This window comes from Cygnus olor, chromosome 3 (assembly GCF_009769625.2).
Source record: "Cygnus olor isolate bCygOlo1 chromosome 3, bCygOlo1.pri.v2, whole genome shotgun sequence".
Classification (NCBI taxonomy): Eukaryota; Metazoa; Chordata; class Aves; order Anseriformes; family Anatidae; genus Cygnus; species Cygnus olor.
This window is the reverse complement of record NC_049171.1, coordinates 71,430,832-71,447,455: the sequence shown is the minus strand read 5'-3', so window position 1 is coordinate 71,447,455 and position 16,624 is coordinate 71,430,832. Positions and strand designations below refer to the sequence as shown.

At 48.1% G+C, this 16,624-nt stretch overlaps 1 protein-coding gene across 3 annotated transcripts in view; it reads left to right on the top strand.

The window, feature by feature from the left end:
* Window positions 1-7,987: 7,987 nt before the first annotated feature.
* The window catches only part of UTRN (utrophin), a 374,743-nt gene continuing 366,106 nt past the window's right edge, over window positions 7,988-16,624 (top strand). For 2 of the 3 annotated variants that reach the window (XM_040553278.1, XM_040553276.1), the window contains exons 1-2: window positions 8,043-8,159; window positions 8,414-8,544. In XM_040553278.1, the coding sequence (XP_040409212.1) occupies window positions 8,466-8,544 (79 nt within the window). In that variant the 5' untranslated portion in view covers window positions 8,043-8,159; window positions 8,414-8,465. Of the gene's footprint in view, window positions 8,160-8,413; window positions 8,545-16,624 lie in introns of all 3 variants that reach the window. The other variant, XM_040553277.1, reaches the window with a different exon arrangement.

The following is a 16,624-nucleotide window of genomic DNA, read 5'->3' as shown; positions in this document are numbered from 1 at the left end:
CAGCAGTGCACTGAAAAGGCAACCAAGGTTTTTGCCTCTCTTTTTAGAGCGGGACATACAGGAGCAGTCGGGCACCTCATTCCACACTCAAAATAGCAAAGCTTTTTCTGTGGAAAAGTAAACTCACCCAATTCCTGAGGGAAGAACGACTACTAAATAGTACTGTGTGGACTTCAGTACCATGCATACAACTGCGAGGACAAGCTTCAAGGTACAAAAGGATGAATTTAAAGGTTGCTTAAGAAAAAGTCAATGGAGTGAAAGCATCCAGTTAATAAGAAAAAAGATACATTTGATGCTTTCTCATTTCCCCTGCCTCCCTCCCTCCCTCCCTCCCTCTCTCTCACTGCAAAAACAGCTCAGTCCTGCTCCAACCCCTCGTTTTGAGGGCAGCACAATCCAGTGCTGCTTTTTACCCTTTTCTGTGCCTGCTGTTGTCCTACTGGTGCCTTTTCTTCAAACTGCTGCCAGCACCACCACGTTGGCTGAAGGTGGGTTGAGGCAGGATCGGCTGCGCTGGGAAGGCAGAAGCACACATGGGTGTGGGACATAGGGGCGCCTGGGGTTGTAGGGCCCCTGGCTCAAATGAGAGGTCTGCATGCTCTTTGAGTCCCACCCAGGGACTCGGGATTTAATGCATGCAGATGTTTTAAACAAGCACAGTGATGAAAGGGGGGGGGGTGAACCTGCAGGGCTCCTCGCTGGGAACTGGGCTGCTGCGGTCAGTAACTTCAGTGACACTCTCCCATGAGCATCTGCTCCCATAGCTCACTGTAGATTCACTTAAACCTTTTTTTTTTTTTTTTTCTACTGCACCCACCTACTTCACATCCCTTGTCAGGGCCATTTCTGTTCTGATGCTGGCAAAACGTTGCCAGCTGGTGATTGCTATTCAGGGCAAGGATGGATGATTTTATATTTCATAACAAATATTTCACAAGATTTGCTAAAATTAAGTTTTGTTCCCAGCTAGTTTTCCTAATTGTACAATTGCTTTACTGATGTATTTTTTTCCATGTCTGCAGCATCGTATTTCAGACTAGATTTAAACTCTGAATATGCCAGGCTCGGATACGTTTGCATTTTAAGCATACATTCGTCCTGACAGTGGTTGCATTTGCTAGATGACATTCAGAGAGGTTTAAAACATCCCTTCTGCACTGGCCCAGACACTCGCTCTCGGGGCGAGGGCCTTGGCTGCTCCGTGTTTACATACTGTCTAGCGCAATGGCACTGCTCCCGGCTGAGCCCTTTGGTACTACTGTGCTATAAATAACGCAGCCCTCGTGTACCTGGCAAATGTTTTTGAGGTTACTCTCTAAGTGCTTCAAGCATAAGTGCTTGGATATTACGTTACAATTATGTTTTAATGGCATAGCATAGTGGACGCTGTAAGAAGAATCTGGATCTTACGTGCTTGGAAAGTTCTTTGAATGTGCCGGTGAGACTTTATTTCCTCAGATGCAAAGTGCGAGTTCTTTCCTCGCAAGGACAAACGCTAGCATTGTTCCCTTTTCAAACAGTTGGCCTCTGTGTGTCACCTCCAGTTAGATACAGCAGTGATGCATTAAGGTTTTTTTTTGTGCTTCCCTCATTTTCTTTTGACAAAAACCCCAAAAAAGGCCTTTTTCAGAGTAGGAAAATTGTTTAAATCATCTTTTCATTCAGTTTTGTGGTCTCTTTCTTCATTTCAGTGATTAAGGACTTGGCAGGGCTGGCCTTCTTTTTTGGTTTGGAAGATAGCTATGGTTTGGAACATCCCAAAATAAATGACGTCCAAAAGTTTCCTCTTTGTCTGCTGTGATTTCAAAGCAATTTTCATAGCTCAGTTCGGGACTGCCTAATAGGAGAAAATGGAACGATAATTACTGCCCGCAGAGATTCCAGCACAGCAGTTATTTAACTAGCTGCAAAATAATTTAAGGAACCGACAAACGTCTCTTAGAAAAACCCTAATTCCCTGAAGAGCTACAGACTTTGAGCCAGACCCGTCACTTGAGCTGGGCACACAGCTCCCGGTGCAGGGGGGCCAATGTGCCAGTGGGGGAAGAGCAAGCGCGGCCCTCGCAGGCCTGCTCGGCCCAGGTGTGAACCTTGTGCCCACCCGGCTTGTCCGGAGAGCTGGGTGGCACGGCTCCTGCAGAGCAGACCCTTCCAAACTCTCCCAATGACACAAATCGGCCTGCTCGTTCCTCTGTGAAGCCCGCAGCGCACACTGCTTCATCCCTCAGTCTCGGGCCTGGCCTCGCACCACAGGCACAAAGCGGCCCTGAGGGAGCGGGCGGCCTGCAGGTGTAGCCACAGGGAAACAAGGTGCTGCGAAATAAACTCCTAACTAAGTTAGTTTGTGACTATAAAATGAGACTTGATTTATTCCATCGGCTAAAGAGAGGCATTCATTTGCTCAGAATTAAAAATGTATATAGGCATTCGTAATGTCCAGTTCTAATGTTATCGTGGTCACTGTATTTTAGTTAAAAGCCCAAATCCTTGTCATTTCAATGAAAACAAAACAAATTTCAAGGCCAGGCTGAACAAAGTTCAAAGCCAGGCTGGATGGGGCCCTGGCAAACCTGATATAGTGGGTGGCATCCCTGCCTATAGCAGGGGGGTTGGAATTAGATGATCTTTAAGGTCCCTTCCAGCCCAAGCCATTCTATGATTCTATGATATCAGTTGTAATAATTAAAAGTTATTTGGACTTTCAGTACATTAACAAAACTACCTGTTTTGAAAGTATAAGGCCAATCATAGTTGTGTGAACCCATAGAGAGTCAGTGAAGAGCGAGGCTCTCTGAGGGGTCGGAGGGCATGCCTGCAGTGGCAGACATGGCAAAACCCAGTCACACCTTCCCCTTGCTCTATGCTGTCCATCCGCGGTCTGGAGGCCACATCTGTGACCATTTCTTCGGGGCTGCGAGGGCACAGCTTTGTAGCTCCTGGCCTGCAGCTGCCCTGCAGCTGGAGAGGTGAGTGCCCAAGAATTCCCAGCCTGGCTTTTGGCTCACTCTTGGTGACCACCTGTGTCCTCCTGTGGCTGAGGGGTAGGAGCCACGGACTGCTGAGTGCAGTCGGGGCAAGGTTAGGATCTGATGGGAAGTGCTGAGTAGGTGGGAAGGTGGGACGTGCCATCGCCAGCACTGCCTTCTTGATGGTGCTTTTGGTGGTCGCAGCGTGTCACAATCCCGGTACGGAAGTTAATGAACAGTATTTTTCAGCAGGGAGAGATTTTATTAACACTTAAGCGATCTTGTATGTAATATCACAAATACTTTATCTGATCAGAGAACTTCTTAAGGGGTCACGTACAAAACATTCACTTTGGTCGTTTAACAGGATACAGCATAGAAATAGTGACATATACCTGATTATTTGGTCTAAAGTGAGGCAAACATGAAAAAACGATGATCATTTGTGAAAAAATGTTTGCTGCATTTCACTTTATAAAGTTGGTTTGTTTTCATTCCATGTTGGGAGGATTCATAGAGTAGTTGAGTTACTTTTTAAGTTTTCTATTGAATATACTTCATCTTCTCTCACTGCCTACCCTTGGAAAAACAAACAAAAACAAACAAACAAAAAAACAAAAACAAACAAACAAACAAACAAACAAAACAAACAAACAAAAAACACATTTACAGAGAAACACCCTGTCCACATTTTCCACCGATAACTATTTTTGCAGAGTGGTGAGTGCTTTCCTTTTGAAAACATTTCCAAATCGTCTTTGTCCAACCATTGTATTTTTTCATTGACTAAATAATGCCTCTATGATGGAACATGTTATTTGTGAGCCAAGAGTGAACCAAGTTACTGCAAAAATGAAGCAAGTTCCCCAAGTTTCTATGTTGCGTTAACACAGGAGTCCTGCTTCCTATTTTAACCACTGATAAACTAGTTTAAAAACTGTACTTATTCTGGAATTGTAAAAGCATCGTGCATTTACTTGTCTGACCACTAAACAAACCTGTGCTGATACATAGCGCGGGCTATTCAAGTGAGGATGGAGCAGCACTCGAAAAATAGCCAGGAGCAAAAGACTAAATAAATAATCAGAAAACGATTTGTACGAAGAGTGACTTTGACTAACAACTTTCACCTGCCCTTGCAGACTGTGGCAGCACGATGTTGACCAAAGGTTCCGGTCCTGGTCCTGCACAGGCATTTTTGATGATGGTGGTTTTCTGCTGCGGTTTAGAGAGTTATGTTGGGAGGGTAAATTGATTACTATAATTGTTCATTAATGCACTCTTGTTTAATGTACTTTTAGGGGTTATAGCCTTTGGAATGATGATAAATTATGGTAGCTTCAATTAATGTCATGCAGTTAAAGGGATGTCAGCATTTCTATTAAGACAGTGTAATTTTCTGGGGTTTTATTATGAAGGAATAAAAAATTGCTGAAACTTAAGGTACTAGGTTCCAGAGTACTTTATGCACACAATATTCCCCCAAATCTGATCTAGTCAATAGATATATCGAATCTAATGAGATAAAAATAGAGCAGAGAGAATCTTCTGAAGATGCACATCCCGACTCAAGGAAATGGAAATACCCCCATGCGAATGGTCCAGGGGCAGCCAGAGGAAGGTATGGTGGTACAGGTGACAGGCATTCTGCTTGGTGGACATCCTACAGCCAGGCCTGCTCCATTTTTGGGGTTGCCTGCTGCCTGCTCCCCCTGCCCACCCCTTTCCTTTCCATCCCGGGTGCTTCCTGATGGGCAGTTGGCTATCTGTGGCCGAACCATCCCAAATTTCATCACGAAATGCATCTGGACCCCGCCATAGGGCAGCTGTGAAGAAGTGAGGTTGTGCCACATCTCCATTACCTACTGGGCAAAGAGAGGAGGAGTGTGCTGCCTTCCTCACTGCAGCCCCTCCGCTGGCAGAGGAGCCTCTAGGTTTGCTGGGAGCAGGGGCGGTGGGGCCCAGGGTCAGGGTGGATGCCCAGGGCTGCTCCACATCCGCATTTCTGGCAGGCGCTGGTAATAATGGTGAGCAGGAGCAGTGGAAAAAGTGACACAACAAAAATACATTAAATATTAACAAGATGGGTGATACGGAGGAGCTCTGAGGAAGCTTATACACAAAAGCGGATGAGGTTCAACTAAAAGCATGCAATCTAATGTTAAAATGAAAATCTCCAACTAAGGAAGTGAGGGAAAAATATGCTTCGACTACCTTTAAAAATCGTGCTAGGGCTGATTTTCAGTATTTCAGTTTCAGATAATTAGTTGAACAATAAAGAGAATTCTCAAGCACTTGGATTACAGCAAAAGGGAGGAAAAGGAACAAGCTAAGCGTGGCTGAGTTCTTTGAAAGATACCGCTACAGGAGTCAGAGATAAAACCAACCCATGCTTTTATTAAAAAAAAATGATAATTTTCCTCACAAGAGGAACATACAGAGAGAATTTTATTTTTTATTGAATATGTCTTTCTATAGTTTTTTCCCCCTCAGATGAGAGGTAATGAAAATAGTAAGGGACTTGCACTAACTGGTTAGCACGGTGCGTCAGTGCCGAGGCACCGAAGAGCTGTTACTTCGCTTCAGATGCGAGTTCTGCAGGAAAATGTCTGCTGGTGACTGCGTGCCAGGTCTGCTAACTGGGAGTGAGGACATGCCGGGATACGCAGAAACGGATGATAAAGGGACAGTCTCCTGACAGAGCAATCCATTTGGTATCTCGTGCCTTCCTGAATATAGAATGGTTTTCTGAAATCATGACAAAACACTGATGTATGAGTACATGCATTATTACAGCAGTCAATCTCAAGGTAATGAGATACATGAAATTCTTGGTTATAGAAATCCTATCAATTACGGGTGCTTTCTGAAAATAGAAACACCGACAGCAAAGACAAGGAGCCAAGGTAAGATGAGCTCAGAGCCTCACGACTCCGTTGTTTCCATGCATTAAGGAATAAGGTGTTTATTTACTTTGGTCAAAGTTCAAGGGCTCTACATCTTCTCAGCCTGTTTCTTCACAGTTTCTTTTTCTGTATTCCCTTGTCTCTCCCTTCTTAACGTTGTCTAAGGGCTTCAGGGATTTTTCCTGTATTTTCCTAATTTATTCTGCGTTATACAGAAAGGTAAACTGTGCTGCACAATCCACACGATATTAATGGTCTGCAGCAACCAAGACATTTGTAGATGAATGTAGGTTTGAGAAATATGACCCAGTGGAGACTTTGTTGTTTGACATTAACAGTGTGCCAGTCATTATTTTCTAATTCCACCACCCACCGGAATACAAAATTAGAGAGACCTAAAGCATGCACATGTACAGAGTATTAAAGACTAGGTTGTGTTTTTTTTTTTTTATCTTGATGGACTTGTGCCTTAAAACCCAGATATAAAAATTATAGCCTTTGCATTGGGAAGCCTGCAGTCTAAGTAACTAGCTCAGAAAATTCAGACTTTGATCAGCAGCAGAGTGAGCACTGCTGTGGAAAGAGGCATGTCTGAAACACACCAAGAAAAAACCACTCTGCTGCTGCCCCGAGGTAGCGTTCAGTCTCGTTACTCCATTGCCTTTCTGCTGGCACTCCAGTTCAAAGCAGAAAATGATGCTACTTCACTCTGAACCAGAACAGGGGGAAAAAAAAAAAAAAAAAGGAAATGCTATCGGGTTGAACTAAAATGTGTTTCTTTTATTGAAATAATTTGTAGGTGCTTTCAGGGTGAGCATATAAAGCTCAGGACCTTGGGCGTACAAGAAGAGTTGTGAAACGGGACACAGCCGCTTCCTCCTGCAGCTGAGCAGCGTGCCTGCAGCTTTTAGCACCCGGCTTCGTGGCAGCACCCGCGGTCACCTCTGCTAACTGCCTGACCCCTGCCTGCCACGCAGGAGGGCCTTCCTCCCTCTCGGCTGTTTCTTGCAATGGCCGAGGCGGTGCGGAGCCTTGGGATCGCCCAAGATCAGCAGGTGGTCTGGCGAAAAGCACCAGAAGTGGTGTTGCTCACCGGCACTGGCTCTTGGGCGGTGCTGGATTATACAGAGGGGTACATTTGTCCTTGCCTTCTGGGATGACCTGCCTCAGGGGCAGGAGGGTTGTATCTGGATCCCGGAGCCCCAGCATTCGCGTATTTTTCACCACTGGGAATTGAACATGGGGCACTGCCTCGGTTAGGCACCAGTTCTCGTGGGCGGGTTTGTGGTGTTCGCCGCCGGTGACCTGCAGCCACAGCGGGTTTGGCACCAAGGTTGGCACCGCCGTGGTGGCCGTGCGCGTGAGGAGCGGGAGGGAGCGCAGACCGTGGTTGGGCAGTGTGGGCCATGGTGCAGTGGCTGGCTGGTACCATGTCACTGCAGAGACTACTGGATAAGCACGACCGGCTGTCTGCATCTCCTGGGCTCATCCAAAGGGCAAAAGCCTGCCAGATTGTCCAGGAGACCCCCTCTGGGACACAGAGCAGTATGTCCCAGTCAGTCACACACGTGCTGCACAGGCAAAATGACCAAAGGCTGAGGAAAAAAAGGTTAAATACGAATTTACAGATAGCTTTACTTGCTTGTGCGAGGTGTTTTTTTTTCTTTGGGAGAAATGGGGAAGTGTGGGCGAGCATCGCAGCCAGCTCAGGCTACAACACACACGCCAATGGCTTATTGCCGTTACCGCACCGCTCGGGAAGGCAGCGCACCGCTAGCAAGAGCGGCGGGGGAACGCGGCCCTGCTGCCGCCCCTGCGGCCAGCCACAGCCCGGCCGGGCGAACGGCGGTGCCAGGACCCGCCTTACCCGGGCACGGCGGCGCTCGGCGCCCGGAGGCGGCGGCGGGACGGGACGGGACGGAACGGGACGGGACGGGACGGGACGGGACGGGGCGGGGCGGCCCCGGCGGTGCCCAGAGGCGGAGCGGAGCCGCCCCGCCCCAGCCGTGCGGTGCCGCGCCTCCCGCTCCCCGCCCGCCCCCTCGGAGGAGCGGCCGCGCGGCTCCGCAGCTCGGCGCCGGCCCCGGCTAACAAAGGGGCTGCGGGGCCGGGGCGGGGCCGGGCGGAGGCGGAGGAGGCGGAGGCGGAGGAGGAGGAGAGGCAGCGGCGGCTCGCACAAAAAGTTGTGGGGGGGAGGAGCCGCCGTGGGGAGCGGGGCCGCCTCCCGCCGCCGTGTCCGAGGGGTGAGTGGCGGCTCGGTTCGGCTCGGGACGGCACGGACAAAGTTTGTTCCCCGACGTGGCGGGGGGGAGCGGCGGTGCCCGCGGCTCGGGGCACCTGCGGGGCGGGCCGGGCCGCGGGAGCGGGGCCGGGCCGGGCGGGGCCGCCGGGCTGCCTGCGCCGCCGCCGGGGTGCCCGAGGGCGGGCGGCGCCTCCGCGGCTCCGGTCCCCGCCGGGGGGTGGGAGCTCGGCGGCCCGGTGCCGGGGACGCCCGCGGCGGGACGGCGGGGTCACGGTGCCTCTGTGCTCCCCCGGCAGGTGCTGAGCGGGACCCATGGGAGCCCCCCGCCCGAGGGCGTAGGAGCCCGGCATGGCCCGCCTCGCCCGGCCGGAGGAAGGAGCCGGCGGGGCGCCCGGAGAGTTCAGCGACATCATCAAGTGCCGCTCGGGTAAGCTGCCCCCCGAGGCGCCCCACACGGGGCTCCCGACCCGGTGTGCCCTGTGCTGCGAGCCCGTGGCGGTGGTGGCGGTGGCGGCGGAGCGCGCTCTCCCGCTCCTCTCTCTCCTTCCAACCCGGTGTTAGTTAGTCAAGTGTGCGTGTTTGGGACCCACCTCCTGCGTTGTAATTACCCCTGCTTTTGTAAATAACCACGCGCTCGGAGTGCTCTTATGCAACCTGGCGTTGGCAGCTCCCGTCTGCCTTCCCCAACGCTGGGAATGGCAGCGGCGGTGGCTGCCACGCCGCCCTGCCTGCTGACCAGGCGCCCCAACGTGAACTCGTGCCTTTCCTCCTTCGTATAGCACGGGGGGTCTACGGCTACCAGCTCAGGCACTTCCTCTTCGTGGAACAGATCTGAAGGTTATTGGGAAAATGTAAAAGCGTGCTTTTATTTTGTGGTACGTTGGAGTCTCGCTGAGGCGCTGATGGATGCTGGAGGGGCGAGGAGCCATCTACATCTTGGCAGTGGGAGGGTGGAGGGTTTATGGGCGCAGAAGTGAGTCGCGTAAACCTCAGCAGAAATTTGTGGTACATCCAGAGCCTGGATGCTCACGTCTTTAGTTTCAAAGACCATCCATTCTCTCTTAAACGTGAAATGCTCTTGTTGTCAAAAAAAGGTTTTTCTTTGATATCTGGAAACCAGTAACACGTTTGCTTGAAAAAAAAAATCCCATGCATTAAAAAAAAAGTAAGTTTTCCATTGCTGGTGATTTGATATGTCAGATGAAGCAGGATGCGGGTTTCAGTCCAAATCACACTGGTGTTTGCATAGTTCATTCTTAGACATCGTCTTTGTGAGGGATGAAACCTGTGGTGGATGGAGTCCTACTGTTCCAGAAATGCAATTTAGGAAACAGAAATGCTTTGTGGCTTTGAACCTTGAGTTCTGTAGTGCTTGTGTACTTTTTCTTCTGTTACTTTGAAACCTCTGGATGTGACTTTATTTGATAATAAACATGCAGTCAGAAACCTCTAAGGGCTTTGAGTTTGGGGGTAGCCTGTGGATGGATGGCGTGCCGATGCGTATGCGAGTACTACGCTTTCGTAGCCCGTCTGAGGAAACATGGCTGTATTTGAGGTTTTCCTTGGATGAATAGATTGTACAGCAACTTCTGTTGTTTGGGCTAGGGCAGACGATTGCAGCTCTCCCGTTACAACCACTTTAACTTTCCTCTTCTCTCTTAATGAGAGAATGGTGTATATTCTGAGGCTGAGAAAGCTGAAAGACACGTGCATTAGACTAAAAACTGTGAGCAGAGATTGATCTTAAATAATTGATCTTTTAAAAATGATACACTGGCTTGGATCTGGTTGTGTGATTTCTTGGAGCTAATTACTGTGCTACATAGCTCGGATCTGAACCTTTCCCTACAAGTAAACCCGTGGGAGGGATTTCCTAATGAAAGGGCTGAAGTACCCATAGCGGTAAATTAAAGGATAGCTGTTGGGACTGGGGAAAATATTATAAGCTGTTTCCACTTTCCATAGGTATCTGGAAGAGAGAAAGCTTTCCCTTTTAAGTGTCAAAATGAGCAGAGTTCTTTGTTGCTGGGACGGCTTGTCTGGCATGGGATGCTATTTGCAGCATGACACGAGTACAGTAGGAGTGCTACCTTTGCACTTGCTGATATTTGGGGTATCTTGGGGTCAATCTTGTTTCTGAGGGCACAGAGGGCTGGGCCAGACAAAGTTTATGTTCTCCACTTTACTTTCTTTTGTAATGGAAAATGAGGTGTGGGAGTTGTCCTTCTGTTTCTTGTCACTCTGTAAGCTTGTCACCAGCTGATGTGGGACATCTCTAGCAATGATTCAGGAGAGCATGCACATATACATTTAAATTATTTTGTTATAGTTTTTTTGGGAAAAAATGATTTGGAGTTCAAAAGTCTTTCAAAGGTATCCCTTAACAAAGAGTGGTTCTAGTAAAAATGTTTTTAAGTATTTGGACACAAATGTAAACTTTAGCTACCTGTCAAACTGAAAATACTGTCCCTTTTGTAGTTGTTGTTGCTTTAGCTATCTTGCTTTTGAGAACTGGGAAGCAGCTAAAAAGTCCTAAGGATGGCAGAATTAATATGACGGTTGGTTACTGAAAACTTGAGCTTTGATCCAAAGTTACTCTTTGGAGAGTGTAAAAAGATGCGTGGAGTTTCGCTGCTGCTCAGGACTGTGCCCATCCATGCCTGATCTCATGAGCGGAACTGGCTGTGTAACTTTTTTCTTAATGACTTGTTACTGGAAAGCTGCCAGCATACCAGGAGAGGGATATAGCAGCAAATCTTCATTTTTCTATAGAGCAATCAAAATAAATTAACAATGGGTTGGGTTTTATGTATGTTGCTTGTACAAAGAGAGCCTGTGTCACAGGGTTTCATGGGTGGAAAAGTACTTTTGCAAGTATCTAATTCATCCTCGAGCAGAGAGGATGAAGGATAAAGTGCTTCTGAGCAGAGATCTTGTATGTTAGTTATTATGTTGAAAATACTTTCTTCTATATTGGTCAGAAAAACTTAACGTGCCACGTGCTGTAGCTGTTGTAAGCGATAAATGCTTGATTTCAGAAAGCAAGAGGGTTGGCTTTACTCAGTGAGCTCACGGTTGTGACGTGTGGTGCCACAGAGGGAGAGTAGGGCTTCCTTCTGTCACCCAGTTAGCCTGTTTATTATTTCCTGCTTATGATGTGGCTCTCCTCTAACTAGATAGTGTTAAGGCTGATCTATGCGTAGAGGCAAGCGGTTTTGATGGTGCGTCTTGTGCGCTTCCACCAGGGCCCAGGGCGACCAGAGCTGCCCCTAAGATGGCCCCGGCGTTGCTCAGCCACCCATCCTGCTACAGCCTGGTGGTTCGGTGTGGCTGCTGCTCGCCCCCGTGTGCCTCTGCCACTTACGGGGCCTTTTGAAGGACATCTCCTGTGAGCAGGGGGTCGTCCCTCTCTGCAGCAGCTTTCGGGAGGATTGCTGGGGGCTGACGGCCTTGCAGTGGTGAAAGCAGTGCTGTCAGCGCCGTGCTTGAAGAGCAGATGAATCTTTGCTGTGATTAATTATGGAGAAAAGAAGAAGTCGCTTAAAATCTGCCATGGTAGTTTGGAATGGCAATATATAATTAAACAGTAAGACATGACAGGAAAAACATTTCTGGAAGATTACCGTATGCCACTGGTGCATTTTAAGATATGAGTTCCTGTCTAAATTGAGGGGAGCTTAATTCTCCTCATCTACCTTATGTTTTTAATTACAATAAATACGTTTGGCTCAGCGGCTGCTTTCAGAAAGTGTAACTTACTTTTGTAGTTCTCGGGCAAGGCTTCTGGGTAGCGCTGCTGTCTATCTGTCTGTCTGCACGAAACAGTGCCAAACTGGCCGTCAGCTGCCAGGCCCAGAGACCTCTTGGTCTGTGGGCTCCCTGTGCTGCCTTTGGGGCTGGTTCCTTCGGCCCTGGCCCGCTGCCACCCAAGTGCTATGGCCCTGTGTGCTACCTCTCGGTTGTCACTTGGGCTCCGTCAGCAAGAAACGGCCGGGAACAACGGTGGCTGTTTAGGATCCGTCCCACGGACGCAGGCTGGGCGCAGCCGGTTTGCTGTCAGGTGAACTCTTCGTGGGTGTTTGTGCAGAGCGTGTGCAGGTGAGGTGATGGAGGCAAATGGCAAGGCTGCTGCTCCTCATTCCTAGCTGCGAAAATGAGCGTTTCTGGAAACAAACCTTTAGGTTGCCTCAGGCTGGCTCCCTCCTGTCATCTGTCGCCGCCTTGTCCCGAGTGGACAGATAGGGTGCTGCGATGAAGACAGTTCTGGGGTGATGCTAGCTTTTATGAAATGCAAGTATATACGTACCGGGCTGGTTTCTTCTAGTCTCTTGATTGGTGGGGAAAGAAATAACATATGCCGTTCCATGTGCTTGAAGCACGACTTTGCCTTGGAATAGAAAGCAAGGCTCCTCGGGGGAGAAAAGAAACCAACCCCAAACCATAAAAGCAACCCATTGATTTGCGTGTGCTCTGCCAGGAAATGAAGAAATAACCCTGGGCAGGAGCTGCTACGTGAGGCGCTGCCTGTAGTGGTTTAAGTGGGATGCTACAGCAGGGAGAGGCGGCTGCTGGTGGTGAGGGCCCCCCTGGTGCTGCGGATCCCTTTGGGAGGGGGTGCCCGTGAAGACCAGCAGACACAGGTCAATTAATAACCATGGCCGCCACCTCTGACACCCCTCCAGCCCAGGGAGCTGGAGAAGATGGGAGAAGCTCATGCGGTCCGAGGAAAATAGTTTAATGCACAAAGAAATTTGCAGTGTTCACAGCACTGTGCAGCTCGGCAAAGATTTAGCCATGTCTCTGCAATGGCTCATCTCCCTGCCTCTCCTTGGATGTTCCTCCTGTCTGTGGTGCGACTCTTGGCAGCTGGGACGAGTAGGGCAGTGTTTGCATTAACAACTTCTGCATACGAAGAAATGGGGAGAGAGACTGATATATGTAATTCAGTGTACGTGTAGAGTTGCAAAGGGAAAAGCACGTGGAATAAACCTCAATGGAGCCTGCTTTGTTTTGGGACGGTGCAGGTGCTCTGCTGCAGGTAGCCGCGTGGATTTGCCCACTCAGAGCCTGCATGATCAGCTCCTCTCGTGATGTGCGGTGTCACTCCTTTGAAGAAAAACACCCCATTAGAAGAGTGCAGCACCAACCTTGGGAGCAGAGATGCTCATAGCCCAAAGCTGGGGAGAACTGCATTTAGTTTGGATGGCTTAATAACAGCCTGAAGAGTGAATAATAGGGTTTAAACATTGTGAGGTGGGAGGGAGGAGTTTCATTCTCTGACTGTTTATTGTGTTGATGAAAAAATAAGTTTTAGTGCTCCCTAGTTTGTCAGAAGTCTGCTTTATGTCTTCTTCCCTTCCCCCGTTGTGTCTCTGGAATTAAATGAGGAAGCAAGCTGAGCTGTAATTTCGCAAAGTGACTGTATATCCTCAGAAGAAAGCTGGGAGTTTTAAAGGTAGTGACAAAAATAACAGGCTAAGTAAATAGAAGGGCCCTCTGGCATCTGTGGATTTGACAGAAAACAATGATATTGTTCTCTTGCAAACCATAGTTTTGGGAGTGAAGCAAGCATTGACTCCCTGCTTATCAACAGGGCTGCATCTACCATAGTGGCCTTCTCTGAAGGTTTCCTTATGCTTGGAAGGGCTGTGACCAATCTTCAGTAATTTACGTGTTTAGATATGAATTAACCTGTTGAATGTGTGGGAGAGATGCATTAACTGTGCTGAGTTGCTTGAGAAGATAACTTGAGCATCGTCTGGACTTGTTGGGAAGTTTCTCTTAAAACTGTAAATATGCTGCTCCCGTGAAAAAGCAGCATTCTCTGTTTGTTGGGCTGTTTTTCAGGGGTGGGGGTCTCCCATTGCATGTGGTGAAGCACTGCTGAGTCGTCAGCTGGTAGGAGGTGTGGTGGCTGCGTGTTGGGGTAACAGAGGAGCAACTTCCATCAGAAATACTGGATGCACGTTAGTAGGAGGCTGTGTGGCTAAATGACAGAGATTGATGTGCTCTCTTAATGTTGTTTTGCTGATCAGTATAGGGAATGGGCAGCAATACTTTTCAGCCAGATGATACTGGTAACAGAGGTCCCTCCTTTGACACCTCTTCCTCTTGCCTTGTGGAAAACAGAAATAGGACCCACCATCCAAAAACTGTTTCCTAATGGCTTTGTAGAGGAATTCAATATGTATATGGACAGTTGCTGGCTCATGCATTTAACTGTGAAGAAACGTGCACTTAAGCCATGAAACAACATACTTTGCTGGGTCTGTGTAATACATTTCAAGTATTTTCAGTTAATTCATTTGTACTCTGCTTTTACTGCCTAGCATTAAATGTGGGTTTTGCTCCTTTCCCAGTTTAGACTGTGGCAGAGGACCAAAGGTGGAATGTGCTCCTAACATATAATGTTACAAATTATTGATTGGAGAAAGTGGTGTGATGTGTAAGTTCTGAAGTGCTTTGCTAGATTTTCTTTTTTTAATTGCTGTTGAATTGCCACACTGTCCTGGATGAACGAGGAGCAGCACCCTGCGCATGAATAATGAATGGAGGAGATTTATTTGAACACTTTGAGATCAGGCTTGGTATAGGGCGAAGCCTTTTGGTTTCCATATTACTTTAATAGTTACAGTATAAAATGTGATTATGTTAAAAGAAGAGAATAAGTAAAGTAGTATTTAAATGCCAATAGACCAAGACCTTTCTATGTCTTCTTTCTAGGCTTTTACTTCTGTTATGGCTTAATAATGAACAACAGCTATGGTCAGCACAAATCATTTCCTAAGAGTTCAGCGCTCTCTCTCTTTTGGTTTCTACACGTACATCTTGTTCCTGGGTGCAGCTTCTTGTGGAGCTTCAAGGGAACACGTTTTGTTCATGCGGTGCCTCTTTCTTGAGAGAAGACTTTGTGCAAGCCGAAAGTCTGGTAGCTTTCTTCTGAATATAGTTTTGCTGTTTGGGCGGTGGTGTGTAATCCTTCTGCTTTGAATGCTTTTCCTCTGTGCTCAGGAATTTTTCTCTTGGACCTGGCTGTAGTCCCCAATTTGGAGCTTGCTGGTTTGATTTTTAAAAAACAAAACCACAGCTTTTTAGAAACATAATTTTAGTCTATTTTTAGCGAACTTAATGCACTGATCAGTAGGAGTAGAGTTTATTCAACTTAATCTGAGAGTTTTTACAGGTCACAGTACAGAAGTGCAGTGTTCACTCTGGCCTTTCTACTCAAAAAGCACTTGCACACTTTATCGTCTGTGCAGAGCCATCTGTCTGGTGGGCTGTCAGAGGAGCATGGTGCCCAGCTCCTGGTGGTCAAGGACCCCACAAATGCACTAGGCTGCTGCAGGTGCCCCTTGGCTTGGGCACCAAGCCTGAGGAGAAGCTGCATTTCAGGGAGCTCCTCTGTGGTTTTGCCTCTGCTCTCGTCTTTTATTTATTTTGGCAATTTGAGTATTGTTTGAATATCAAGGTAATTCAGAACCAAGGGACCCTTTAGAAAGAAACAACCAAAATGACCCCAGACAAATACTGTATTGGTTCGCTGGGCATTTGTGAGCTTAAAGCCATGAAGGATACCACAGCTTCCGGAAGGTTATGTTGCTATCTTGATGAGAGAAATCGAGTGTTGATGGTCGTATCAGTATCAGTGTGGAAGTGAGCTTTATACTGAACCGCACAATCAGCACTTCCATGGTGGAACAGGGGAAAGAGGAAGGAAGAGCTCAGATGGGGTTGCTCCCCCTGTCATAAAAGTCATACCATGTTGTAAGGGATTTTTGTTAAAGGTCACTGAAACCTAATTGGAGTTCATTTTTCGTCCTGCCTTCTTCTGAATGTTAGCAGCAGGTTCATTCCTGATTGCTGGAATATGAGCATTAAAGGAATGGCGTTTCCTTGCTATCCTTACCTTTACTGAAGTGCTTTGCAGACCTTCTGTCGATGCTGGGCTCCTCGTGTGCTGCTGCCCTGCCAAGCCCTTCCTTCCCTGATCCTTTCGCCCCAGTCAAGAGCGACTCATGAAAAATGTTGAGCAGGGATGTATTTTTACCAGATATACTCCAGCTCTGGTTAGACTGCTTCAAATGCCCAGGTGCCTGCCTTGTGCTGCTTTTTCTTCAGTTTGTGGGTGTTGCTTAATTGATGGTGTCCATTTGCAGCAGGTTTCCATGTGGATGCTTTTCTAAGTCCTTTCTGATCCCAAGAAAGCTAAATCTGTGGAGACGTACGGAGCTGGTGAGGTGCAGGGGATGAGCAACTGCTGCATCAGTTGTGGCAGTGTTATTCAGTCCCACAGCAGAACCTCTCTATGATGACACCTCTTCAGAGTTGGACAAAACGCCTTTTTTACGCCAAAAGGATTAGTGCACTATCTGCATCTTTCTTCCACATTCAGGCGTGCATGGCGGGACAGGGAGCGTGAGCTCCTGCCACGAGGCCTCAGGACTGTCTTCCTGGGGTCTCTGTGTAGACCCTTCTCTAGAGAAGTGAGGCAGGGACCCGAGAAGAAC